Below are 27,298 nucleotides of genomic sequence, written 5' to 3' on the forward strand. Positions count from 1 at the left end.
CACGCTTAAATTCCTGTCCTGCCTCACGTACACCAGCCCCAGGCAGGGCTGCCCACCTCGGGCAGGCGCCCCCTATCGCTTTCCCTGCCTGGACCAACTTCTCCCACTCCCGCGTCCCCTCGGCACCACGTGACGAGACCAGCCGCGAGAGCTCAGAGCCGACAGGGATGGACGGAGAGTATGCAGACACCAGGCTGACCCCCCGCCGGCCCCGAGCTCACTGCACCTTCCCTGCCTTCTGCGGAGTGGGGGGCTGCATGCCAACAGTCCCAGCGGGACCCCTGGCTGCCGTGGGTGGTGGAGGGAGCGCCCTGGGAGAGCCCCTCCTGTATCAGTGAGCCATGAGAACAGCCTCAGGTCCCCTGAGGGCTAGGTCTACTGTCCTGACACACAGGGCCTGGCTCGGGGTGCGCTGCTGCGAGCCTGGGAGATGGACAGCGGGGCATGTCGCCGGGGACAAGGGAGCCCACGTCCTGCCTGGAGGAACAGCTCCTCCCCCTGCTCTTCCCGGGAAGTAAGGCCCTATCTTCCCCTAGCTGAGAGGGAGACTTCAGGGTCTTGGGCACTGCAGTAGCTCCTGAGGTTTCTCAGCCTGGGGATGGGGTGGTGGGGTCCTGGGGAGGCTCTGCTGCTACAGCAAGAAGTCTGGGGCCTGGATGTCAGTTTTGCAGGAACCCCTTCTCCCCTGATAGAAGGTTCCAGACAGAATGCACCCATGGATGGAGCAGAGCCAAGAGGGATTCTGAGGAACCTGGAAGGGGTGTGTGTGTGTGTCTGTGTCAGAGATCGGGGTCCTGTGGTGCCTGGTATGGAGGGAAAACCTGAGTCTGATAGACATGATCTAGCCTTGCCTGTTGCCTGGGGCAAGCCTCAGTCTCATCTGTGGGAAGAGGACGGAGACACTGGAGGGGCTGCTTCCTGTGCTGGGAGTCTGAAGGCGAGAGACACGCCATCCTAAGGGGTGGAGGGGGCTGAAGAGTCAGAGCCCCCATCACAGGCTGGCCGTCACCTCAGCTGCACCCTGACGCAGGGGGAGCACGCCTCCACCTCCAGAAGCCTGGAAGCAGGAGGCCTCAGGGCGGGCAGACATGGGTGGGGACGGGTGCACGGGCTGCTCGATGCCTGCTCTGAGCCGCACACAGGGCTCGGCATCCCAGCCATGGGGTGAAGAGCTGGGGCGAAGGCGACACCAACGTCACCGATGCGAATGGGGAGCCCGCCAACCCCACTTGGGGCTTGGCGTGGACCACAGAGGCGCCGAGGGAATGTGACAGCTCCGGGAGAGGGTGCCTTCTCCCTGGCCACTGCCCAGGGTGGCTACCCCTCACCGGTCCCCACCCCGGTGGAGTGAACAAGATGGCGTGGAGTGAACAAGATGGGGTGGAGTGAGACGGGAGGCACAGACGGCGGACAGACAGGTGGATGGGTGACACGTGGGGGGGTGCCAGCTAGGCTGGAGTGGGGGAGGCCGGGGAGGGGAGGCGGCGTCCCTTACTTGCGGGGAGCTCCCAGGGGAGAAGCCTTGATTGGAGACGGGTGAGGTGGGAGACTGGTTGGCTGGGGAGCCAGCGCTAGTACGGTACTGCTGCAGAGCCGGCGCCTGTGACGACAGACAGGTCAGGATGCTCGCGGGGCCCCAGGCCTGGCTTCCCGGGACTGGCTGTTCGCTGCTGACACCCCTGGCAGGGCCCCCATCCCTCAGGTGAGCTGAATACCCAGGGCACCTGCAGGAGGGCACCTAAGCCCGGGGCCTCAAGGGGCCCTTCCTCCAAACCCAACTCTGGGAGGGGTGGGGCATTCTGTCAGAGAGCATGGAACCCAGCCTCACAGAATCGCCCTGGGGGGCTGGGGAGGGGCGGAGGGATCAGTTCTACTCAGCAGGTTTTAGAGCACTCACACGAACGCACACCACACCCACGTACGTGTGCGCACAGCCGCACACGTGTGAACACGCACACCCGCAAGGGCAGGGAAGGCCAGGGCCGGTCAGATGCCCTCGGGCTGACAGCCAAGGCCACCTGGGGCACACTGCAGGGCTCCTGGCGCCGGGTAGTCACTACCACTGGTATTGCTTGGGACAAGTCCGCCGGGTTACGCTGTCCACAGACTTCCAAAGGACGGCCACCTCCTCACTCGAATGACAAAGGGTCTTGGCTTCTTATCAGACTCCTGGGGGGGCAGGACGAGCTCGGCCAGGACCTGGATTTAGACCCTGCTCTGGTCCTAACCAGTGAGGCCCTGCTGTGTGCCTCTGGGCAAGCTGCCTGACCTCTCTGAGCTTGTTCAGTGAGACCCAGCCGGCCGGCCCAGGGCTCCTTAAGCGCTATGTCTCCTTCATTTCCTCAGCGGCCTGTTCTGAGCAGTTTGGGATGGCGGTTGAGCCCAGATGGGGCAGGGGGCTCGTGCAGGAGGGTGGGGGTGTCAGAGACATCAGCGTGGTCACTTGGCAATGACCAGCTCAGGCCTTCTTCGGGCTGGAAAGAGGAAAATGACCAGAGGGACATTCTCCTCGCTTGGGTGCATCTACAGAAACTCACAGAGGAGGCCGCTGGAACCTGAGCCCTGAGGGAGCCACCACTCCCACGGGAGGGGAGGGGCTGCCCGACAACAGCGCCCTGACCCGAGAGCCTGGCCTGGATAGCCCATGTCTCCTATGTCCCCCCAGGTCCACAGAGAGGCACCGCCATGGCAGGGTGTCATGGAACTGGGTGCCCCAGGCAGCCCCACTGTCAGAGCCACGTCCATACCTGCTGTGTTTCTGCCCAAGGCAAGGCTGGGGTGCAGTCCCATCCAAGGGGACCCCTGAGGTCTGCCCTCTGAGGGATCAGAGCAGCCTGGAAATGTGGGTTTCTACCTGTTGGGTTACCTGCCCGCCCTGGCCAACCCAGGGGGGGGCCTGTTCTTCACAGAGCACATGATGTTCTGATGACATTTATCCTGGGGCTGGCAGCCATGGGCCAAGTGAGTGGGGAGGGCTGGCTGGGCCCCAAACGTGGGTCCCTGTTCCTCTGGATGTGGCCAAAGGTAGCTGTGACCACTCCCTTCCCATCAGGGCAACCTGGGTGAAAGTCTGAACAAGCAGGAAGGTTTGGGGTGCAGGGGTCAAAACCTAGCACTTGTTACCCCAAGCCTGGCCCCAGGCAAGGGGGTCCCATTGTCTGAGCTACAGGCCCCCGGCCCAGGGCACTGTGCTGTATGAACCACAGAACTGGCTTCATCCCTTCTTCTTCTCCAAGTTCATCTCCATCCCTCTGGCTCTCAGAAGTCCATTCCCGAGGCCCTGAGAGCTCCGTGTTCTCCCTGCCCCCGAGGAAGCCTTGTCTTGGGTGGGAAGGGCTGAGGGGGGCAATCAGGGCCATGGGGGAGGGCTTGGCAGCCAGACGTGGGGTGGCCCGTCCTGGGTGAAGTCTGGGGCACCTGACCCCTGCTTGTGCCTCAGTTTCCCCATCTATACCGGGGTGACAAACTTGGCTTGAGGATTCCAGGGAGAATACCCCACTGAGCTCCCAGCCCCAGGTAGTGTTTGCCACAGCCCCAACCCCTGGCCAAGTTGGCCTCAAAGTGGAGCCTCAAGGTGGCTGCAGATAAAGCCAGGCACCCTGACACTCCTCCTGCAGGTCTGATGGGGGTCTCCCACAGCCCCTGGGCTCCTCCTGCACAAGCCCCACCCCCCGCCCCCCCATCAGGCCCCGCCCCGGGCTTACCGAAGCAGTGTCGATCCCCATCGGCGGCTGGCCCGAGTTCTCTGGGGGGGACTGGGGGAGAGAGGATGGTACCGTGACCGCAAGCGGGGGCAGTTGGGGCCCCCGAGTCAGGCTGGCGCTCGGCATCAGGGAGCCGCCCTGGGGGAGGCCGACAGGCACCTGCGGGGGCGGCGGGGGCGGCTGCTGCTGGGACGCAGGCGGCGGCGGGGGCGGGGGCTGAGGCTGAGGCGGCGGCGGCTGCTGAGAGCCCGCCTGGGTGAAGAAGGCGTAGGGCAGCTGCTGCTCCAGAGACAGGGCATCCATGGCCACGGCCTGAACGGAGAGGAGGGCGTCAGGTGGGACACATGCTCAAAGGAGTGGGCCGAGCGGGCTGTGAGCACCTGGCCCCCAGGGGACCCCCATGGCCTGGCGTGATTGACACTGAAGTGAGAGATGAACAGAGGGATGTCCAGACCCTGGACCAGGGAAGCGAAGCGGGCTTCCCCCAGGGCCCACGGAGGACTGGGCTGCCCCCAGTGAGCCTTTCTCGTTGCACAGCCTTCCACACTTGCAGAGACTCAGGATGCTCCGCCCCCATCCCCCCGCCTCTCTGAGCCGGAGTTTCCCCACTGTGGGCAGGCACAGGGCATCACACTCTGGTAGCCCAGTGGGGAGCCAGCACCTAGCCCCTGTGGGGTCCTGCCGGGGAGAAGGAACCCCCTCCCGCCACCCTGCAGCCTGGGCACCAAGGGGAGGCTGGAGACGGTGGGGCTGACGGAGGCTCCTGTGTGGTCACTCGGCAATGACCAGCTCGGGCCCCTCTTGGAGTTGGAAAGAGGAAAATAACCAGAGGCAAGTTTTCCAGGCTCACGAGTCTGCGCGGACAGTTCCTCAGGCAGGCAGGCAGGCATGGGCTCCTGCCCTCTGAGGGAGGCTGGATATGCCCAGGAGCTACAGGATGTAAACACTTAGCAGAACGCAGGAAAGGAGTGGCCGGAAGGGAGTTTCCGGAAAGGGAAGGCAGGCCTCAGGGGTGGGGCGTGGCGGGGAGGGGAGAAGAGGCTGGGGTCACGGATGAAGAGACTGAAGACACAGCCGCTAGGAGCCACGCATGGCTCTGTTTGGATCCTGATCTGAACAAGAACCGTACAAGAGACAGAGACACCGTGGAGAGCCGAGACCAGGCCGCGCATCGGAAGGTATAGAAGAACTACTGTTAATTTCGTTGTGGGTGGATAAGACCATCGAGGTCATGTTAAAAACCGAAGAAACAATATTATCTATTAGGGACTGAAAAGCAGACAAAGTGGACAAATTCCTCAGAACACACAAACTACCGAAACGGACCCAAGAAGGAAAAGGACGTCTGAGTTGGACTGATATTGAGTAAGGAGGTGGGATCAGACACCAAAAACTTTCCAGTGAAGATCCAACAGGACCGCAGCACCTTCACTGAATTCTACCAGATGTTCAAAGAAGAACTAATACCAATGCTTCTCAAACTCTTCAACAAAATAGAAGAGGAGGGAACACTTCCTAACTCGTTCTACCAGCCTGGATTGACTAAAAAAGAGAAGATTCCAATTATGGAAATCGGAAACGAAAGGGGCAACGTTACTAACCACTTCACAGAAATAAAAAGGATTATGAGAGTACTACGAACCACTGTATGCTGGCACGTGGGATAACTGATGAAACGGACCAACTCCTAGACACACACAAAACTACCAAAGAAGCAGACAAAGCAAACATGGTAAATTGGTGGTGGTGGTGGGCGGGGAAACCTTCTCTAAACATTTTATTTTGGGAAATTGCAACTAGATCTTAAAGAAGAGAACGGCATAATAAAGAATGCCCAGTCACACGGGTACAAGCTAACAGCCATGATGGACACAGGGGAATCCAGGCCACTGATTTCTGCATTCCCCGTGTGTTTGAAAATTTGACAACAAAAAGCAAAAAAAGTGTTGGCAAGATTTTCAGGATTCTGCTCCCTGGAAGGAGCGTGAGGCCTCCCAGAGAGGCAGAGCCGGGCCCCACCTCCCCCGCCCCACTGAGCCCTCGCACCTGTGTGATGGGTGACAGTGGGGAGAGAGTGGGCGACACCTGCTGGGCCTGCTGCCGCCTTGCCTCCGTGCTCAGGGACAGCGGGCTGACGCCGGCCGGGCGGTGCTGCGGCGAGGAGCCAGGTGTGCTCATCCCTGAAAGGAAGGGAGGGTGGGCATGATGCCAGCCACTGGGAACATGGCAGGGGGCACTCACACACCCAGGGTCATTGCTGAGGACAGTCCAATCGCTCACACAGACGCCAGTGGGCACATTCTGATCACCAAACCCGGGATGCCCCCCCTGAGGTCCCGATACCCTGACCTCAGGGTCCCCCAGCTCTGCATGGGCTCCCACCTCCAGTGCTGACCAACACTCTCCCCACACATCCTGCCATCCCTCCAGGAGGGGCATGTCCCGCAGGCCCTGCCAATCAGCGCTTCCCCACCTCCGGGCTACCGCGTGATTGGCCCCCAGATGGACATGTGACTAGGCTGGCCAAATGAGACCCTGCCCAGGGGCTTTTGATGGAACTCCAGGAAGGGAGGTCCAGAATTGTGTGAGGAGGCATCCTGGTAACCAGAAGGGCAATGAGGGGCAGAGATAGCACCTGAGCCCCAGATCCAGCCACGCTGGCATTTCCCTGGTTTCAGAGACAGTCCCCCTCCTTTTTTTTTTTTCCTAAAATGGCTTGGGTTTTGGTTAGCTCCAACCAAATCGGTGCTGCCTGATGCTGCAGTTTCTTCTTGAGCCTCATCGTTCTCCTCACCCCCATTCCGTGAACGTGCCCCTTCCCATAACTGCTCCTTTGGCCAGATCTCCTCTTGGCCCCTGACCTCTGTATCTGGCAGCCCTTCCCCCCACAACACGCACCCACAACCTTCTCCTCCCACCTCATGCACTCCCCATGCTGCAGCACCAACCCCATCAGGATACCTGAGCAAGAAACTCAGTTATTTTATCTTCTTCCTGATGGAGCTTTTGCTGGGGCGGCGGGGGCTCCAAGTCACCCCTTCCCTCACCCCGGCCCCCTCCCCCAGCAATCTGATCCCTGGATGTGTCTGCTGTGAAGGAGCTAAGTGAGGTCAAGTTCAGTGTGTTGGGGCCTGCCAGATGATCCTGGGGCACTGTGCCAGGGAAGCAATGGGCCCCCTGATGCTGGGGGCAGGAGGGGAGCCCCGAGGGCCTGGCCTGATCACCCCAGACTCAGTTTCTTTGTCCTCTCCAGTTCACCGCGAGGCCCTCAGGAGGTCGTGAGCAGGCTCCGAGAGAATCTGGCCCGCAGTCAAGGCCAGGTGAAGGTGCCTGACTCACTGGGGGAGCTGGGCCCACCCCGCGGAGGGCACCGGATCAACCCGGTTCCAGCGGGTGAGGCGGCAGGTTCCAGGGCTGGCAAGAACGCACCCAGCATACACTGAGGGGAGATGACGGGCAGCCTTCCCTCTACCCCAGGCAGCTGTTCGCTGGGGCTGTGTCATCTGTGCAAGGCAAGCCCGGTCACGCCTGCACTTCCCCTCGGATGCCCTGGCAGCTCCGCTCCACTAAGCACTGCTGGGGAGGGCCTGGCACCGTCGACAGCTCCTGTAGCGGAGCCCCCGGGGGCCAGTTTCTGCACAGACCTTGGGCCCAGAATCAGGCTGCTGCAAACACAGCGACGTCAAGGGAGCCATCGACAGAGGCCCAGTCAGGAGGAGTCCGGAAGACGCCTGCTGAGAGCACACTGGGAGTCGGGACCCTGCACTGCTCCCTCGTCTTCTCTGAGCATCTGACGCTTCGTGTGTCCGGCGGGCCGAGGAACGCTCCACGTGCACGTCGGGAGCAGGTGTCGGGGCTCGGTAAGCAGCAGGGGCAGATGCCAAGAGTGGCGGGGACAGAGGGGCGACGGGGACGGGAGGGGCCCGCAGCAAACTGGAGTGCTCTAGCCCAGCTTGAGGCACACGACCTCGACCCACCATCGCTGGGCCTGACTCTTCAAGAGAAGCTGGAAATCCAGGTTTTTACGTGCGTATTTGAATGTCAATTCAAAGCATCACACACACAATCGTGTAAGAAAGCCAAAATACACTGGGGGGCTGGATTTGGCCCTTCGGCTGCCGCCTCTGACGTCTGTCCTGAAGACAAGGGAGTTTTTAATCCTCTGCTAGGCTGTAACGTGAGCTCCTGGCCTCACATGGGGCGGCCACCACCCCCTGAGACACCAGTTGGGCCGGGAGGGCTGAGGGATGCCTTGCTGTTGAGTTCCTTTTGACAACCTGGATCAACTTTAGGAAAAGAAGTGGGGCCAGCTGGAAGGGAAGCCTAGCGTGGGCAGGGACAGCTGCCAGGGGAGGGCAGCCCAGGTGGCAGGAGCCCGCCCCAGTGGCATGGAAGCCCTGTGCACGGGGCTAACTGGCCACAGAGCTGTGCAGGGAAGGAGGACCTCAGCCTGCCCACTTCCCGCTTCCGGCGTGCAGCCAGGGAAACGACTTTGGCAAACTTGGAAGGAGATGAGAGGGGCCACTGTCTTCCTGGCGGCGGAGGCCTCCGTCCTCCTCCTCCGCCGGCTCCCGGCCTGACTGCAGGGTGGGCCAGGTGGTGTGGGGGGCGATCTCCATGTGTGCCAGGGGCCGGTGGCTCTGCTTGATTTAAAACACACCCGGAGAGTGAGGCCCCCGCCAGGCGAGCTGCTGGAGCGCGGCAGGTTCGCAAACAACCGAACACATGTCAGACATTACCGGGCCGAAGCTCTGAGCCAGGCAGGCTGGGGTCTGGGCCCCACGCTCGGGGTCTGCACTCGTTCCCGCATCTATGGTTTTCACATGTGTTGTGTTTTCCTGTACTTGTTTAGACTCGGCGCGGGCTGGAGGTGCGAGGCTCCCAGGCGGGCGCCGGGGGGCTGCAGAGGGGGTGGTGCCCTGGAGGCTGCTGCCAAGGCGTGAGGAGAAAAACGGGGGCCGGGAAACAGCGACTCTCTGCCGGAGGGCCAGCAGCCCCAGGGCCAACCTTCTGATTTCTTTCCTTGCACAGGCATCTGTGGACGCTGCCCACCCACTGGTGGGAGGGCCACAGATCTGGGGCTCCCCTGGATCTGCTCGTTTTGCCTTCTGGGCCTTCCCTGGAGGGGTGGGCGGGTGAGTGGGGTGCACACGGCCAGGGCCAGTATCCTCTGCCCGATGGCTGAGCCTCAGCGGGCACGGGGCCAGGGGCACGGGAAAAAGAACACAGCCTAAATGGCATGAGGCAGAGTGTCTCTCTCCTCTTCACCACGCTGGCCTCCATCTCCTCGCCTAAATACCTAGGGAACGTCTGCACCGCCCTCAACAACCCTCACCTGGCCCTGGCCCGGTCGGCACCAAAGCCGGGAATGACTCCGGGCTCCTTGCTCTCCTTCACTCCCTGAATCAACCTGGCTCCGAGGCTGGCCAATTTCCCCCTGAAATCTCTCTGCAAAGCTCCCAATGGGGCTCTGCCCTGGCCCAGGGGCTGCCGCCCATTCCTCACAGTCAGCTTCTCCCCAGGGCAGTCAGAGGAAGTGTGGCAAACACGAATGTGAGTGTGTGATTCTCTCTCAGAAAACCCTGCGCGGCGCTGCCCACCACGGTCGGGGCGGAGGTGCCATGGGCGCTGAGCGCTGACCTGTGCTGTGGCTCCAGGACATAGGGAGGGCACAGCGAGGCAGTGCTCTCACCGACCGCCGAGTCCGGACACATGTGGGGACACATGTGAGTCCCCACGGCCCCTCCTGCCCGTCCCACCGCCAGGCTGTTGGGGGCCCGTCCTGTCTCCTCCCTGGGCGCAAACCCACGCCTCCCACAGTCAATGTGGGTAGAGGGGTCAGAGCAAGGGCGTGGGAGATCAAGGTCCAGCCCAGGGGACAGACGAAAGAGCGAAATAGTGACTCAACAGCAGCACGGTGAGTGCAGAAAAGCAACCCAGTGTGAGAGGGGGCAGGGGCGGGGGCATGGGCAGGGAGTCAGGAAGGCCTGCAGAGGGGAGGGGAGGCGGTCTGCGTAGGGAACGGGGTGAGGAGCCTGGAGGAGCGCTGTGTGGGTGGGGTGGCATGTGCAAAGGCCCCACGGTGGTCGGCGGTGAGCCTGTTGGCTGGAGAGGAGTCGGCATGGGCAGCAGGAATTAGGGGGCCCCGCGGGTCTCAAGCTTTCACTAGGGAGGAAACTGAGGTGCTGTGCAAGGTCCTGACCAGAGGAGGGCCATGAGCGGATGGCCCTTCTGGGTGGAGAAGAGGCACGGGCTGGGCAGGGAGCAAGCAGATGGAGGCCACACAGGGGAGAGGGTCTGAGTGGAGGAGGACACCTCCAGGGTCCCCGCCTGAGTCATAGAAGGACGGTGCTGCCGGAAGTCCCAAGGAGGAACAGGGTTGGGGCAGCACCGGGGGATACTGGGACAGGCCAGGGGCCCATGAAACGTCCTCAGGGGAGGGGGCCGGGCTGGAGCATCCTAAGCAGGCAGCCACGGTTGGGGGATTGGGGGGTCGGGGTGGGGGGAGTGGGAGAGGTGGGGGAGAGGAACAGATCAGGCCTGTCCCTTGATGAAGGGTATGAGGAAAGCCTGGCACACCCCAACTCTCTGAAGCCCCCAGCCCCCCCTAAGAACCATGGTCCCATCCCTGGGGGCATGAGCTTTCCCAGCCCTGGTCCTCTGCCCAGGTTGTGCCCTCTGCCCAGATGCCTTTCCCCTTGGGTCAGCCTGGCAACCCTGAACCCCAGTGGTGGACTCTGCTCCACCCCATGCCTGGCATTCTGGACGTGACCCTGCTAAGTCATCATTCAAACACACTTGTCATTCTCACTAGACGGTGACCTTTGTCAGGGAAGGGAGTGTCCCCGCCACCCAGCCCAGCCTTACCCTGGCCGGCACCGCCGATGCCCAGGTGTGTCAGGTTGGCTGCGAGGTTGCCGGTGCTGCTGGAGCTGCTCAGTGCGGGGAAGGTGGGCTCCTCGGGGTCCAGCGGGGTCGGGAGGGGGGAGGGGAAGTGGATGTTGGTCAGGTCAGGCAGGGAGCCCCCCGTGTTGTGGGTGGCAGGGATCAGGGCTGTAGTGTTTTCCTGGTCGGCGGATGGAAAGATGCTGGGGGGAAAGGCCAGACAGAGGGGGCGGTGAGCTCTCGGGGTGGCGGCTGGCCTGTTCTCCCACGAAAGCTGTGGCAGGGGCAGAAGAAGGCTGGTGCAAAAAAATTCGTAGGCGCAAAATGACACCCCATAATTAGGCACTGCCCTGCTGGAGAAACGACTGTCAGCACCTCCAGTGGAACCTCAGGAAGCTGCCTATCCCTGTGGGATGGGGGCCGGGGTGACGGTCCTCCCACTGCCCAGGAAAAGGGTGTGTCTGAGGGGTGAGTGTGCTGGGGCTAGGACAGGGGCTCTGTCATCTCAGGGAAGGAGGGGTAGGCGTGTCCCCCTGCAGTGGGGCTTGCTGGGTGGCTGCCAGCGGCACAGTGTCCCTCTTGTCAGGATATGTAGCCTCATGAGCGGAGGGGAAGCCCTGGCATCGTCCAAGCAGCCCAGGGTGGCCTTGGGCACACAGGGTGGGCCCTGCTGAGACTTACTTGATTCCAGGGACCTCGCAGGACTTGGGCCTGGACCCCGTCTGAAAGAGAAGACAGCAGAGGCTGAGCTGGCCTCCTCATGTGCACTGCTCCTCCTCACAGCATGGCTTCTCCCCACCAGGGCTAAGAAATGCTCAACAAGAATGGAGTTCATCTGCAGATGAAGAACTCGTGGCCCCATGGCATTGGGGGGGCCTGCCCCAGACACACCCAGGGGCAAAACCAAGAGTTGTGTGGAGATGGTCTTTCTACAGCCCCCTCCCAGCTTCAACTCTGTCTACCTGTGGGCACAGCCCAGGGGTGGCGTGGTCCCCTGTGAGAGCAGGCATTGGGGAAGAAGAGGAAGTTTGCCCACTCGTCACATCTGAACCCCCCCAGGGCTGTACCATGGCTGTTAGCAGCCAGCCGGGGGGCAGGGTTACTGAAAACTTCAGGCTAACACCCTGTGTCACTCCTGAATGGAGGCAGGCAGGGCTCCAGTGGCAGGGGCTGCCTCTGTTCTGTGTGCCTCTGTCCATGGCAAGGAAGGACACCACGTGGAGAAGCCTGAGGAGGCTCAAACCGCATGCCCTAAGTGACACAGAGGGCGCTCCCCACACCCCCTGCTGACCCGCCTTGCAGCGGTGCGGTGCCCCAGAGCTGCGACTCCCACAGGCGACCCTGCTGCTGACGTGCTCCCTGGCCCACGCGGCCCAAGGACAGAGACCGTGGCCGCCCTGGACACCAGCCCCGGGGAGAGGGTCCCAGAGAAACCCTGTTTCCCCTTCTGTGAACCCGGGACACTATCACCATCCAACAACTGCAGGCTCCAGGCAGGGTCCCCAGACCTGTTCAAGGACAAAGGAGGAAACTCTCTTCTGATGGCAGCAGACATGACTGGACAGAACCTGGCATGCCAGTGGCGGGCTCGGCTGTGTCATGTTCCCTTATTCCTCTCTGCCTCTCGGGCCCTGGGGCAGACACTCCTGGCTGACTGTTACAGGAGCATGGACACACCAGTGGGGGGGGGGGGGGGCAGCGGGGTGCTAGGCCTGCCTCCCATGCACATACCCAGTGCGGTGGGGTGGGGGAGGCCCGACTGGCATGTGACCAACAGGCATTTAGCCCCTGCAGGGAATGCCGGAGGAACGGGTTTCTACTTGGCCACAGGCTCCTTAATTCCGTGGGTAAACACTCGCTTCATTACCAGATTTTTTTACAAAGCACTTTGACAATGACTTTTTCTAAAGAATCTTTTCAAAAGCATTCCACGAATGTTATGGGATCCTAAGAGATTTCTAAACAGTATTAAAAATTCACCCATCACCCCCCACCCCACCCCCAACAAATCCACAGGAATTCCTTTACTGACATCCTCACAGATGCATCGTTTTGAGCGGCAGTTAAAGGAAGTTTGGCCAAGATGCTGGGCTCTGCCACCATCTTCTCACTCCCAGGATGCTGGGGCCGTCCCCCTCCCCAGAGTCACGACGCTAGCCATCTTCACTTTCTTTATGGCAGCACCACATTTGGGCATGTGTAGGGACCCTGCTGTCCTTACTGACGCACCTCTCTGCAACTAGACGTTTCAGTTACTTTTTGACTTTGTTTGGGTTGTTAGAATTTTTAAGTTTCTCCCCCCAAGTTTGAAAATCATATGCGTTCCTTGTGCAAAACTGGAACATGCAGACGGGGATTAAAAGGCCAGGGCTTCCCTGGTGGCGCAGCGGTTGAGAGTCCGCCTGCCGATGCAGGGGACACGGGTTCGTGCCCGGTCCGGGAAGATCCCATGTGCTGCGGAGCGGCTGGGCCCGTGGGCCGTGGCCGCTGAGCCTGCGCATCCGGAGCCTGTGCTCCACAACGGGAGAGGCCGCAACAGTGAGAGGCCCGCGTACCGCAAAAATAATAATAATAAAAAAAAAGGCCAACAGTGCTGCTCACACCTGCACTCGGGTCTCCCCCAGGGCCTGGTCCTGCACGCCCAGGGATCTGTTGGCATCTTTACGTGTCTTGTGCCTTTCTAAACAGCTTTATCCTGCTCTTTCCACATACCAGTTTTATCACAAGTCTCTCATGCCTTTAAAATTCCTTCAAAGATCCCAATTCACACACACAGAGCTTTCCACACGAGGGACTGAGGACAGTTTCCTTATAAATCCCCCACTGTCGAACATTCAGGTTGTTTCCTGTTGATTTCAAACGTTCTGAACACATGCCTTTGAAGAACATAGTGCTGTCTGCTCGTTCATCATCTCCCTCCGAGTTCCTGACAGGGTTTCAATTTAAAAAAAAAAACATTCAAAATTGCTTTAGTGTTAGTGCATTTTTGTTCTATTCAAATTCGTTGGGGGCTTCCCTGGTGGCGCGGTGGTTGACAATCTACCCGCTAATGCAGGGGACACGGGTTTGAGCCCTGGTCTGGGAAGATCCCACATGCCACGGAGCCACTGGGCCCGTGAGCCACAACTACTGAGCCTCCGCGTCTGGAGCCTGTGCGCCGCAACAAGAGAGGCCGCGATAGTGAGAGGCCCACGCATCGTGATGAAGAGTGGCCCCCGCTTGCCACAACTAGAGAAAGCCCTCGCACAGAAACGAAGACCCAACACAGCAAAAATAAATAAATTAATTAATTTTTAAAAAAATTCGTTGAAATCTGTATTCATGGCACAAATTCCATCTTATCACTAGCCATTTTTGTAGGTTGAACTTGAGAAATTTGTTTCTGGACCTTGAAATAACACAGAAATCCCAATCCAACTGGGAATTCCAAGCAGACTCTGTACTCTAATAAAAGCTGCAATTATTGTGCAAGTGAATGGAAGTTTACGTTTAAGAATGAGGACAGGGAATTCCCTGGAGGTCCAGTGGTTAGGATTCCGTGTTTCTACTGCAGGGGGCACAATTTCAATCCCTGGTTGGGGAACTAAGATCCCGCGTGCTGTACGGTGCAACAGAAAAAAAAAAAAAAAGAATGACGATAAACGATGATAATTACCCAATACTGTGGGTTAGTAGAACGATCACAGGCTAAAAATTAGGAGGTATACGTTCTAAACCCTAAGTGTCTTCACAGCCTTGGGCAAATCACTTAACTTCCCTGGCTTCAATTTCTTTCTTTCTTTTTTCATTGAGGTATAATTCGCATATAATATTATATTAGTTTCAGGTGTACAACATAATAATCCGATATTTGTGTATACTGCAGTGATCACAATAAGTCTAGTTAATAGTTAACATCTATCACTACACGTATAAATATGGAACGCTGTGTGAATCTGCACATCATCCTTGTACAGGGGCCATGTTAATCTTCCCTGCACTGTTCCAATTTTAGTATACATGCTGCCAAAGTGAACATAGATTTTAATTCTTTACATGGTTTTCACCAGTGTAACAGGCCTGCCATTAGTATTCAAGGCTTATGCAACTGGTCAAAACTGAATGAGGTTTAGGCAATTCCCTGGTGGTCCAGTGGTTAGGACTCCGCGTACTCACTGCCAAGGGCCCCGGTTCAATCCCTGGTTGGGGAACTAAGATCCCGCATGCTGTGCAGCACAGCCAAAAAAAAAATGGAATGAGGTTCACACTTCGGGGAAGGCGACACTCCCCCAAGGTGCTATTCCACCATCTTCACGTGGGTTGTGCTAAAAAAAAAAAAAAAAAAAAAAAAGATCAAGAAGGAAAACCACTTCTGAAAACCCTTAGGCTCTTACCTTCTTGGTGTCCCATGCCTGCTTGGAAAGGTTCTTGTCCATCTCTGATGTGGTCTCCTCCATTCCAGGGACTGTTAATAGTAAGACTGGGGTGGGGTGGGGTTGGAGAAGAAGGAGAAGCAGAAAAGGAATCTTTGCAGCTGTGCGGTGGCACCAGGAGGGCACTTCCCTGACATACAGAGTCGCGACCGTGATATGAATGAAGCTGCCCCAACAGTGACTTCTGGGGATTGTACTAAAGCAAAAAGGAGTTTCGTTAAAAAAAGAAAGAAAGAAAGAAAGAAAAGTGAAAAAAAAAAAGTCAGAGAACTTGTGACTTATAAAGAAATGAAAATGAAAGCTCTGGAGCTAAGGACGTGTGTCAACTCTGCCTCTCACAGGACCCACTCAGGCCTCGGGCTGCAGAGAACAGCCAAGAATCTCTCCCCATCTCCCATGACTGGTCGCCTCACCCCGTGCACCCCACCTACAGCCCTGTGGACACCTGCCTCCCCCTCTGGGCTGTCAGCACCCAGGGGCCGGGCCCTTCTTGGGCTTTTGGCACCAAGCCACGTAGCTCAACGTAGTCTGAGGTCGAGCCAACCGTGGTAGCTACGGCTCTGTGAGTTAGCTGCAATGCCAACCAGTCCCAGAGGAGGAAAGGAGGAGAGAGAAGGTCTAAGGGACTGGATGGGCATCGGTCGAGGCCCTGGAACCAGCTGTGCCTGAAGGCCCCTTTCCTTAAAACTTTCAACACTTTCTTTATGAGATCCAATTTCCTGATCCCTGTTGGAGGTTCAGTGCTGCAATAGCGCCACTATGAACATAATTAGAAGGAGGAGGTTAATTCCTCCTTCTAGAAACCTGGACTGGGGGATGGGAGGACAGCCAGGCTAACACCAGACTTCCTTACTGCCTGGGCCCCTCCTAGAGCAACGGGGAGAGGTGATGTGTCCCACCCCCCCCAACCCACCAAGGCCAACTGGACTCTGAGCTACCAGGGGTCCTTCCACGGTCACAAAGAGTCCCTGGGGAGGGCGAAGCCCACTCACCCACCCCCAAAGCCCCAAGTTCCTGGCGGACCTCCCTCAGGATAGACAGCGCCCTCTGAATTGCCCCCAGCATCAGGAACAGGAGGGAAGTACCAGGTCCATTCTCGTCACCCCTAGGCATTTGGAATCCTCGCTTTTATTATGGAGACATTCCCTTCTGCAGTCTCGCCTCTGATGCCCAATGAGCTGGAAAGATCACATGAGGACAGCCCCTGCCCACCAAGGGGTGAAGTTCTGGTTGACCATCCTTCTTCTATCAGCAAAATCTCCCCGGTATGTTTACATACTCACACACTGAAATGCTACCAAAAATGTGGTAAACGTTTGGACCTGCAGTGTAAATGATTAACTGTCTGGTTTCAGTGTCCTGGAGCAGATCAGGCCCACATGGGCTTCTAGGGCTGGCCTCATAGCGTCACACACCCCTCTCTGGGTGACACTGCCCCAGTTTTTAAGATGCCATGTACCTTCCTGGAAGGTCCCAGGGATGCTGCCTCCACACCTGGCTCCAAGGAGGAACTGAGGCCTGGGCACAGATCTGCCCCAGCTGCAGGGGTGTGTGCATGACCCAGTTGGAAAGGAGGCTCTGAACAAGAGTTAGGGAACAGTTAGCCTCTTTTCCACACACTGTTGCCAGGACAGACCCTGTGGACCAAGAGGTTCTGAGCATCAGAGCCGGGAAATGATCCAGTGTGAAGCCCTGGATCAAACGCTACCTGAAGCTGAACATCTAGCTCCAACTGTCGGTCACGAGCTGATAAATGCCCCTTTTCCCCGGGCTTGCTGCTCCCAACATTTGAAAGAATCTGCAAGGCCCCCAGACTGCACGGCCATACCCTGAATCCATAATCAGAAGCCAATCTGAGTTTGCAGGACTGTTTTCTCTGCCTAGAAAACTCCTACGCACTCCTCAAAATCCAACTCAAATAGCGCCATCTCCAAGTTTCCCTGAACCCCTCCCCTTGTCCCACAGCACCTGCTGAGTCTTCCTTCTCAGGTCTGTCCACCTACATATTTGTGACCTCTGGGAGCACAGCGGTCAGCCACTGGACTTGCCTGACCCCAGGAAAGACACCCATGGGCCCCGTTGATACCTTTTTTCTGGTGCACGTCCTGGGACCCACCCGTAAAAGGCTCTGGCTGGGTGGGCGTCATTGTGCTCTGGTGAAGGGCAGAGTCAGAATTGGTCCTGGGGAGAGGAGAGAGACAGTGAGCCTTGGCCCCAAAGGGGACGAAGGGACAGTCCTGGTTCCACTCTATCTGGGACCCACCCGATGGAACAGGGTGGCAGTCGTGGGTCATTTTTGTGAGCTGCATACCTGAGCAAAAACCCTGAAGAACCACAACAGTGATTTTGGTTTTCGTCTGCAAAGGCTGCAGCAGAGCTGTCCCTTCGTTCCTAACCAGCCCCTGCCCATCCCTGCCCCTTCGATGGCCTTCGTGGCTTTAGGGAAAAGGTAGTGCTTTCCTGTTGAAACCCTGAAGAGAGAGGGCCTGACAGTCCCACAGTGGCCCAGCCTTGGGTGTATGAACCCATCATGGAGTCCCCTACTGGTGACCAATGGCCAAGGGGGGGTCTTGCTCCAACCAGCCCAGTGCTCCCAGGAGTCTGGGAGAGGCTCCACTCTCTGCCCCAATAACACAATCTGCCCCCAGCTGCAGATGCCTGGAGGGAGGGTCCTCAGAAAAACCCCTCAGCTGCCTAGGAAACCAGGGGCAGCCACGGGGAGCTGGGCAGACACGCAAAGGGCAGGTCCAGCTGCACAGCCAATTCGGGGAAACAGCCACACACCCCCAATGGGGATGTCCCAGACACTGAGAGTGACGTGGAGGAAACTTGGCTCAAGGACAACAGCAGGTTACAGAGGACCGGGCTGTCTCTGACCCAGGGGCCAGCTGAGCTATGAGGAGCCAGGGGGATCCTGGCTCCCCACCAGCTGTCTGTCCCTGAGCAAGTGTTCTGACCTCTCTGCGCGCTTTCTTATGCCTAAAATGGGGAGGATAACAGCACCAACTCCACAGAGCTCTGTGCGTCTTACATCTGTTAATGTATGTGATGGTTGAAATAGGACCTGGTATATGAACACGTGCTTGGTGGGCATTTAATTATGTTATTTTTAAATTTTATTTATTTATTTATTTATTTTTGGCTGCATTGGGTCTTCATTGTTGGGTCTTAGTTGCTGCGCGCGGGCTTTCTCTAGTTGTGGCGAGCGGGGGCTACTCTTCATTGCGGTGCGTGGGCTTCTCACTGCGGTGGCTTCTCTTGTTGCAGAGCTTGGGCTCTAGGCGCGTGGGCTTCAGTAGTTGTGGCACGCAGCCTCAGTAGCTGTGGCTGACGGGCTCTAGAGCGCAGGCTCAATAGTTGTGGCGCACGGGCTTAGATGCTCCGTGGCATGTGGGATCTTCCCGGACCAGGGATCAAACCCGTGTCCCCTGCATTGGCAGGCGGATTCTCAACCACTGTGCCACCAGGGAAGTCCCTAATTACGGAAGTCCCTAATTGAATGATATATTTTGTGCTGTGTTTTTTTTTAATAGCTTGTTTACTTTGGGTCTTTGTTTACTGAAGTCACCTACATATGTTTTTTTGCGTATGTGTGCTAAAATAAATATAAAACTTGCCTTTTTAACCATTCTTAAGTATACACTTCTATGTCATTAAGTACATTCACACTGGTGTGCAACTATCATCCGTGTTATTGTAGGTATTTATATTAACTATATTATTGTTGTTATCTTAGATCTTCCTAGATGATGGCATTATGGACTTTTTCTTCATCTTCTAGATGCATTTATGTATTTTCCTAATCTTCTAGTAATAAATATATCATACTTTTCCAATCAAATTTTCTATGGCTTTTCAGGAATGTGGGAAACAATCATAATAGAGCATTAAATAAAGCAAGTGACAACACTGAATATTCACTACAATCCCAACTTTGTTTAAAAAAGAAAAGGAAAAAAAAAAGTCATAAATAGAGGGGAAAAAAAAAGTCATAAATAGAGGGGAAAAAAAAAATCCCTGGAAGACCCCAAAACTGTGACCTCATTGTTTACAGGGATAGAGCTGATTTCTAGAAACTTCTGGATGCTTCTAAGTTTTGTCATTTTTAAGTGACTGCATATTGGTTTTCCAAGCACGGCCACGATGAAAGTATAGTTTTGTTTCCAATGAGAGGGCTGGGGGTTGGTTCTGGGTCACTGACCTTCTCCAGCTGGTGTCCGCAGGTGGCGAGAGGTACACGGTGCCATATGGGCAGCTGTCCGCGTGAGTGTAAGTTAAGGGGATGGTGCTGTCAGCTGAGGCCCTGCCCCGAGCCTCAAGAACCCTGCGCTGGCCAGCCCGAGTAGCCAGGCTGCTGGGAGCCGGCAAACAGCTGGGGCCTCGGGGCGGGGGCCTTTCCTGCCTGGCTGCGAGCAGCCCCCAGGGTGCAGCCCCATCCACCTAGCACTCAGCACTCACCCCCTGCAAGCGCACGTGCAGGCTGCACCCCTTCCAAGAGGGGCCTCAGCCATGAAACGGGGGCCCGTAGGGGGGGCTGCAGGGAGTCTAGTTCAGCTGACCCCGGTCTTGACTCTTAACTTTGGGCTGACGGGGTGACCCCCAGGGCCCGAGGGCTTGGTCTGGTGCCCAGTTGCTCAGGCTCCCCCAGCCCGTGGAAACGAGAACCAGGAAAGAACAGGCTTCTCTGTTCTAGAGAGCCGGGGTTCCCAGGAGCACCCACTCAGAACGCAGTGGCGGGGGAGCCTGGCTGGTTAAGTACCAAGGGGCAGCCAAGTCGGTGGTGGGGGTGGGATTCCTCACAACCTCTCTGCTTGGCAGAGGTGCAAAGGCAAATTTTGTGTCTTCAGATCAAGCCTCCCTCTGATCTGTGTCTGGCTCAGATCCCCCTCGGCCCCACTGCCTTTGCTCCATACTGCCCCCAGAGGGGTCCACCACCATGGCCCTGACGTGTGGGTGCCCTGCTCACAGCCTTCCTGGGCCCCACTGCCCAGTCAGGCATCTGAGCATACCCTCCCAACTCTCATTTCAAGCTGTGTGCTCCAGTGGCCTACTCTGTGTCACTGTTCCCTGTGCTCCCCGAGCCCCCGCCTGGCTAAAGGCTCCTCAGCTTGCACTGCCTCCTCCAGGAAGTCTTCCAGGGTTGCCATGCAATGGCACCCCCCTCTTGGTGGGGCCCAGTAGCCCTGGAGGACTGGAGCGGCCCTGATTCTATCACAGAGCTGGCAGCAGGCAGGTCCATCAGCTGGATGAAGTGGTTCCCCCCCCACTCTGGGAAAAGGATATCTGCCTTCCATGTTTGTCCACTGACAGAGGCCGGCGATGTGGGGAGCCAAGGCGGCCACGCTCCCGGTACACTCTGTCCACTAGCCCATGGTGCCGGGTAGTTCGGCTGGTGTCCAGGCCTGAGGACTGGAAGGGTGTCTGGGGGTGGGGAGGGAGGAGAGGAAGAGACGGAAAAAAAGAGAGAGGAACCCAAACCACGGTTACCAGCTGTGGTCCAAGATCTGACCCCAGCTCTGCCCCCAGGATCTCGCCTCAGGGTCCCTCTACAACCCCCCTGCCCAGTTCTGGAGACACCCTCGGCTACTCCAGACGGGCTTCCTTTCCTCCTCTGCCCCTGCCCCCAGCCTCCGAGCACTGTAGGGGTGGCGGCGCGCTGGGGTTCCAGGTGCCGGGGCGGCAGGCGTGCAGTGCAGCTGGCATGCACGGGCCAGGCAGAGCGGCGCAAGCTCGGGGCCCGGAGCCGGCCAGGGTGCCAGGGGTGCAGATGGCCCGAGCACCCCCTCCCAGCCTCGCCAGGTGCAGACAGGCCTCCGCCCTCTCTCTCCGGGCCTGGCCGGCCTCCTCTCCCCACCTACGTCATCCCTGGAGGGGCCTGCCAAGAGACAGCCCCAGGGCTTCCAGCCCAGGACGTCAGGGGCCCACCTGGCCAAGTGCTGGCTCCCTGGAGGCTCCTCGTGGAGACTGGGGCTGGTCCTGATTGAGACTCGGCCCCCACGCACTCTCCCCCACAGCCTTGTCCCAGCACCACCGGCAGCCAAGTGCAGGCACTTTCCGGAGCCCTGGCCCACAGCTTGGCTGGACGGGGCTCCCTTCCAGCACCTGCGGCTGGCATGAGGCCCCCGGTCACGCCCGGCTCCCGCTCCTGGCTCCATGCTCCTGAGGTCCCCAGGAGCCTGCTCTCCACCAGCCCTGGTGCCATGGGCCCCTCACCATCTGACTGGGGTGAGACTGGCAGCCTTAGCTAGCTCTGGAGGCAGCTACCAGCCTCCTACCTGGCCATCTGGCCCTCGGGCCCTTCTGTCTTCTCTGGGCAGCCAGGCAAAAAGCAATTTCCTCCGGAAGAATGCCACTGGCTAGCTCACTGCTCTTCTCCACCTGTCTGAAAACCTCGGCTAGCATTCAGGGCTGACTGCTCTCCCTGGTGTTTGGGGACCCCTGGCGTCCGGGGACCCCGTCTTTCTCTGACCCAGCAAGGACGCTGCCAGCTTGGGTCTTTCTGTGCTTCTGCCTCCAAAAGGCTGTGGGCCCGGGAGGTAGCAGTGACCGAGGGAGGGTAGGAACCTCACTGTCCAGGCACAGACACCAGAGGACAGGGGCCGTTCATCTCCTCCCAGAGATGCCTGGAAGCCCAGAGGGGAAACCAAGGCGGCTGAAGCAGAGCCAGAGGCACAGAGAAGCTCGGGCCCAGCCACAGCCCAGCTCGCCAGGCCGAGTTAGGATCCGCGCACACGCATGTGCATGTGTCACAGGAACGAACCATGCAGCGTTGGCACGCATGCTAGGATCCCCCGGGGAAGGGGTCTCTCGACGCGACCATATGCACTTCCCCAGACAAGGGGGTGCAGAGCGAATCTGCTTCCGTTTGGCAGACGGGACACCTCCCGCTGGGCCACGGGGGCGGCCGCACAGGAATACCCAGCGCCCGCACACGTGCCGGGGATGCCGAGGCCTCAGCCCAGGGGCTCATTTACCAGAGAGACAGGAGCCGCTGCCAGAGCCTCCCCCAGATATCCGCTGGGCTGAAAATGCAAAGAACCAAGACTTTCAGACACTCCTGCCTCGCCTGGCCCCCCAGTGGGAAGCCCAACAGGCCCCCATGCACCCTCGGCCCTCGGGGGCTCTACAGTGGCCTCAGGCAGGGCCAAGTTTGGGGATGCCCAGAGAGACACTGTCCTTGACGGAGGAGGGGATGGGGAAACAGAGGAAGAGGGGAGCCAGGGAGGAGAGGAGAAAACCCAAACTAGAAAGGGCCCTGACAAAGAGGTGAGGCTTTTGGAGCATGTGCAGATCAGCCTGACAGCCCCATGCATCTATCTGCTCTGATGTGGAGGCCATGTGAGGAGGGCCGTGCTCCAAGAGGCCCTGGGGATTCAGAGCTGAGCCAGCCGGACCCCAAGCCAGCCTGCGGGACCCTGGGCTGGTGCCCTGACACATCCCAGCAGCAGTGTGGGAGGAGTACAGGCTGAGGAATGACTGCGGGGTGGGTGGGGACTGAGCTCCCTGTGGGAGCGACCCAGCTCCACCTGGCCTGTCAACATGCTAACGGACGTGGCTGTTTCTGGGGCTCTGTCCCAGCCACGGGACAAGTGCATGGCTGTTCGGTGGACCTGTCCCTGCAGGAGTCCAGATATTGTGCTGGGGGGCGGGGGGCCCAGCTATCGGCCCAGCTCCTGGGCCCACCGTGCCCCCACTTCCACCTGCAGACCAGGGTCGAGGGACGTGGCCCAGGAAAAGAGGCCGGCCCTGCACCAGGCAGGCGGTGGACCTTATCTGTTCTTATTTATGATAAGGACGTGCGCGGCAGCTATGCGGCCTGCGGGAGCCGTGCTGTGTGGGTCTCTGCCAGAAAACGTTTGCAGACAAGTGGGGTCAGGCTGAGGGGCCTCCTTCTGAGAATTGCTGGGCTTGCGGATTAGTGAAGCGGGACGGAGCCAAGCCCCAGAGGCCCTGAGCAGTTCCCGCTGCCGCACAGTCGGCCAACAGGTGTAGCGGCTGCCGAAACACTCACAGCCAGACCTCGGCCTCTCTGCGGGCTCCGCTGACAGAGGATGGGCAGGGGGGATCCGGGTGAGGCCTGGCCAGGCCATCCCAGGGGAAGGAGTAGGCGGGGGCTGGGTGGGCGGCGGCAATTGTCTGGTGACCCCAGCTGTTCACCGGCTGTCATGCACGCTCTCTTGCTCTGTGGCCAGGGCCCAGACTGCAACACACTCCAGGTGGGAGGTGGTGTGGGAGAGGAATGGGGGCTCACCTGGAATGGCAGATCCACGGTGCCGCTCCCAATCTGGTTCACGTTGGGCAGGGACCCGCCATAGTACTGGCCACGGCTTGGGCCCAGCTGCAGGTACTGGGACTTTTGGAGCTGGAGCTGCAAGAGAGAAACCGACAGCTATAGTGTGGGGGGAGCGGGGGTGGTGGTTCCTGAGCACACTCTGCGGAGCATCATTCCCGAGGGCCCCAAGTAGTGGAGTCAGTGGCACCGGGCACAGAGGGTGTGGCACCCCCATGACTCAGATTCTCAAAGGAGCCATGATTCTCTCCACCAAAACCAGCAGAATCAGAGACCCGAGACGCCCAGGTGGCCCTCCCCAGGCAGGGAAACTCGCCCTGGGGGTGCTGCCTCCATGAACTTGAGGGGGCGTCGCCAGCTGATTCAGACAATTTGTGAATAAGCAAGAGTATCAAGTGGACCTGGAGCCTGGAGCCTGCGCAGGAGGCCCCTCACCCCCCCAGGGGAGCCATTTCTTATCACGCCAAAGGCTGCGTTCCTGGGGTGCGGGCCAGAGGCTGCGAATTTACGCCCGGACACAGGAGAAATTGTCTTTCCACTGGCCTGAACCAGAGAGGCCAGCTCAGAAGTGCAGTGCTGGCTTTCAAAGTGCAGCATGTACAATCCCTCTGACAGCACACACAGGGCGAGAGGGTCTGCCAGACCCCGCCTGAGTTCTAAGGAGTCCTGCCCAAGCCCCCAGGCTCCTTCTGCCTGCCCCGCCAGCCTCACGCATTACAGAGCCTTCGTCTGGGGTGGCTGCATCCCTGCACAGTCCTCTGCCCATCACTCGCGTGGGGATTCGTCCTGCTGGGCCAGGCCTCAGAACCAGGAGTCCGGGGCTCCCTGACCAGCCACGGCTGCCTTGGTGCGGGGCTGGGACCGGGCCTTTCCTCGCTGGAGCATCGATTCCACTTTGCCAGGAATAGCAGATGCTCGTGACCTGGTTGACACCACCGGTGGCCCTAGGCCCTCAGCCAGGTCCCCAAAGCCTGTCAGTCTGGCCAGGCTGGTATGCAGGTGCTGTGACGGAGGGGTGGCAGCTGGGCACCCGGGGAGAGGTGGGTGTCCGCTCCAGCCGGCTGGGGCGGTTGCTAGGGTCGACGCTGTGTACACAACAAGACCGGCTCACGTTCCCTCACAAACAGCTCCTGGCAGCACTCCGTTTGCTGTCCGCCCACACCGCCCGGCTCTCCCGACACCGGAGGGGGAAGTGAAGCTCGGGAACTGGCTGCTCGCCCGGCCGAGCACCTCACCCAGGTAAACAGCTGTTTCCTGCGAGCTGCGGTGGAGCCAGGAGGGAGATTGACCTTGCTCCATTCCTCCGCGGGTGGTTCTCAGGCATCTGTAGGGTCCGGCCCAGGCTCTGTCTCCAATGGCTGGAGACGCTCACCGTGAACACCCCACTGTGTCCCTCCCTGCGGCTGCACGAGATGAAATAGGCTAGCGCCCGGTCAGGACGGAGGGGGAGGCCAAGTAGGATGGGCGATGGGCACGGGTTACCTTGGACCCGAGACCCGCCCCCCCGCCCGCCCCCCCCCCCGCCCCCGCCAGGCCCTTCTTGTGTCTGAGCCACGTGGCAGGAACTAGCCTTACATCTACCTCTCAAGAACCACCTCTCGAGTACCATGTGGCCCTGGGGAGCTACAGCCCCCTTCTGGGCCTCAGTTTCCCCCTCTCTAGAGTGGGTGGTCCAGGTGAGCGTGTGTAAACAAACGCCGGTTGTGTGAGATACAGGAAGTGCTTATAACACACGTGCTTCTGTCCCAGGCTGAACGGCCAGCTCTGGAAACCGCGGCATTCTGGAAAGTACTCTGCAAAGCTGCCACGTTCCGGCCCAGAGGGAGCCCAGACTGGCGACAGGCTGCTCGTGGCTGTGCGCTGCTGCAACAGTGGCCCTCTGGCGGAGCCTTTCTTTCCCTTGATGGTTCCCAAGCCCCATCCACTGTGCTTTGGGAATGTCAGGCTTTGTGGTGCGGCCTCTGGAGTGGACACAGTGCGGGGCCCCACTCGTCCTTTGGGGGGGACCCCTGTGCTCATCCTTGGTTGTATGTGGGGCTGTGCAGGAGAGTTAACCTGGCCCAGGGCAGTTTGACCTTTGCCCCCAGCTCCTGGGAAGTGAAAGCGCTGCCTGATAAAGAGTGTCTCTGTTTGCCTAGGTCCTCGGGCCACGCTGGGTATCTATGCCAACAGTGTGACTGCGGGTGGAGGTCTCAGGCCAATGCAATACCAGCTCACCCTCTGCAGCAGCTGCAGACAGCAGTCAGCAGCGTCTGCGTGGCGAACCCCAATAAGAACCCTGGACACCAAGGCTTGGGGCACATCCCTGGTTGACAGCCCCCATGTATGTCATCACACACTGGTGCTGGGAGAAGCAAGCACTGTCCGTGTGATTCCCCGGGAAGGGACAACCTGCAGCTCTGTGTTTGGAAGTCTCCTGGCCGCCGCCCCACGCCAGCTGTGATCTGTGTCGTTTCACTGTAACAGACCCCGCGACCGTATGATGGTTTTCAGTGACTCCTGAGTCCTTCCAGGGAACTGCCGAGCTGAATGTAGTCTTGGGAACCCTCGAATTCTGCAGTTGGTGTCAGATGTGAAGGTGGTCTTAGGGACCCCCTTAACTTTTGCAGGGGCTGACTGCCATCCCAGGCCTGGCCAGGAAGCCCCAGGAGTAAGGTCCTGGGGTGAGGAGGTGCCAGCCTGGGCTCCACCCATGGGCCTGATGCCTCAGAGGGTCCACAAGGAGGAGAGCAGAGTGACACCACCAGTCAGGGTCTAACAAGCTGCCTGACGTTGAAGTTCATGCCTCTTCCCGCTGTCAAGCCACAGTCCCTCGTGCATCCCTCCACCCAGTGGTCCTCACTCTGTACCCCCTCGACGGCGCTTCCTACCCTACCCTACCCCCAACCTCGCCATAAACCCGGCATCCAAGCCAGGGTCTAACACTCAGCAGCACCTGCTGGTGGAACAAAGAAACACAGAACACATGAGTGAAGGAATGAATCAATGAATGAACACCACTGCTCCCGCTCTCAGGAGGTGACTTTCACCAGCCAGGTGACAGTCCCATTTGGAGGCCACATAAGAACCTTTCAGGACACCAACACAACTCCTGATTCCCTCAGGAGGCTTGGGCCACCCCTTCCCCTCACCCCATCCTCACGGGTTTTGGCAGAGGCAGGCGCAGACAGGGCAGTGAAGTCTGGACAAGGCCCACCGGCTCAAAGGAGCTGTGACTCCCAGGCTCCCCCTTGCTTTTGGCCTGCGGGTCAGACAGTCTGGGGTCCAAGTCCAGGCTCCCCAACTGTAAGAGTGGACCCCACTCCAGATGCTGAGGGCAGGCAGATGCCCCATCACCCACGCTTTCACGGTGGCCTCCTTGCCTTCTGCTCTCCCCACTCTTCATTTCCTCTGGCCACCTGACCCCAAAGCACCCCAAGTTTGTGACTCCCCCCAGGGCCTCAGCCTGTGACAGCTCCCCCTCCACACCCACCCTGGGGGGGCCTCCCTGACACCCCACCCAAGGAGCAGGCCCCCCCAAGCCACCTTCACACTGGCCTCTGGCTTTGTTGTTGTTGTTGTTTTTTCCCCCGTTGCAGAGCACAGGCTCCGGATGCGCAGGCTCAGCGGCCATGGCTCACGGACCCAGCCTCTCCGCGGCATGTGAGACCCTCCCGGACCGGGGCACGAACCCGCGTCCCCTGCATCGGCAGGCGGACTCTCAACCACTGCGCCACCAGGGAAGCCCTGCTGTTGTTGTTTTTAATAAAGTTTTCGGTTCACAGAAAAACTGCAAAGATGGCACAGGGAGTTCCGGAATCACCCTGCCCAGCTTCCCCTAAAGCTACCCTCTTCCTTTACTGGGTCAAAAGGAAGAAAAATGATCGCACCACTGACTGACCCAGGCCTTTTCCATATGCCCCTTGGTTTGTCTAGCCACGTTTGCCCCATCCAAAATGCCTGGCCCATGAACCCTGTCCACCATCCCCATCCTGTAACCGCCAGGTGGCGGGCTCCCGAGACTCACG

The 27,298-nt window shown here is 58.9% G+C and overlaps 1 protein-coding gene, 1 long non-coding RNA gene and 1 other non-coding gene across 12 annotated transcripts in view; 1 reads left to right on the plus strand and 2 right to left on the minus strand.

Moving 5' to 3' along the window:
- CRTC1 (CREB regulated transcription coactivator 1) overlaps positions 1–27,298 on the minus strand; it is a 78,769-nt gene that overhangs the window by 9,594 nt on the left and 41,877 nt on the right. For 2 of the 10 annotated variants that reach the window (XM_033401388.2, XM_033401384.2), the window contains exons 2-12: positions 23,253–23,369; positions 21,976–22,023; positions 20,285–20,422; positions 19,203–19,264; positions 17,088–17,182; positions 14,963–15,048; positions 11,271–11,311; positions 10,572–10,792; positions 5,751–5,884; positions 3,705–4,016; positions 1,496–1,600 (exon numbers count right to left, since the gene is read on the minus strand). In XM_033401388.2, coding sequence (XP_033257279.1) covers positions 1,496–1,600; positions 3,705–4,016; positions 5,751–5,884; positions 10,572–10,792; positions 11,271–11,311; positions 14,963–15,048; positions 17,088–17,182; positions 19,203–19,264; positions 20,285–20,422; positions 21,976–22,023; positions 23,253–23,369 — 1,359 coding nt within the window. The remainder of the gene's footprint in view (positions 1–1,495; positions 1,601–3,704; positions 4,017–5,750; positions 5,885–10,571; positions 10,793–11,270; positions 11,312–14,962; positions 15,049–17,087; positions 17,183–19,202; positions 19,265–20,284; positions 20,423–21,975; positions 22,024–23,252; positions 23,370–27,298) is intronic. The other 8 variants (XM_033401386.2, XM_033401387.2, XM_033401390.2 and 5 more) reach the window with 8 other exon arrangements.
- LOC117195736 (uncharacterized) lies at positions 5,883–13,553 on the plus strand. Its single transcript, XR_007476550.1, has 2 exons — positions 5,883–7,564; positions 11,281–13,553. It is a non-coding gene; the product is annotated as an uncharacterized LOC117195736 (long non-coding RNA).
- LOC117195754 (U6 spliceosomal RNA) lies at positions 14,501–14,607 on the minus strand. Its single transcript, XR_004475576.1, has one exon. It is a non-coding gene; the product is annotated as a U6 spliceosomal RNA (small nuclear RNA).

Source organism: Orcinus orca, chromosome 3, assembly GCF_937001465.1.
Source record: "Orcinus orca chromosome 3, mOrcOrc1.1, whole genome shotgun sequence".
In the NCBI taxonomy this organism is placed as follows: Eukaryota; Metazoa; Chordata; class Mammalia; order Artiodactyla; family Delphinidae; genus Orcinus; species Orcinus orca.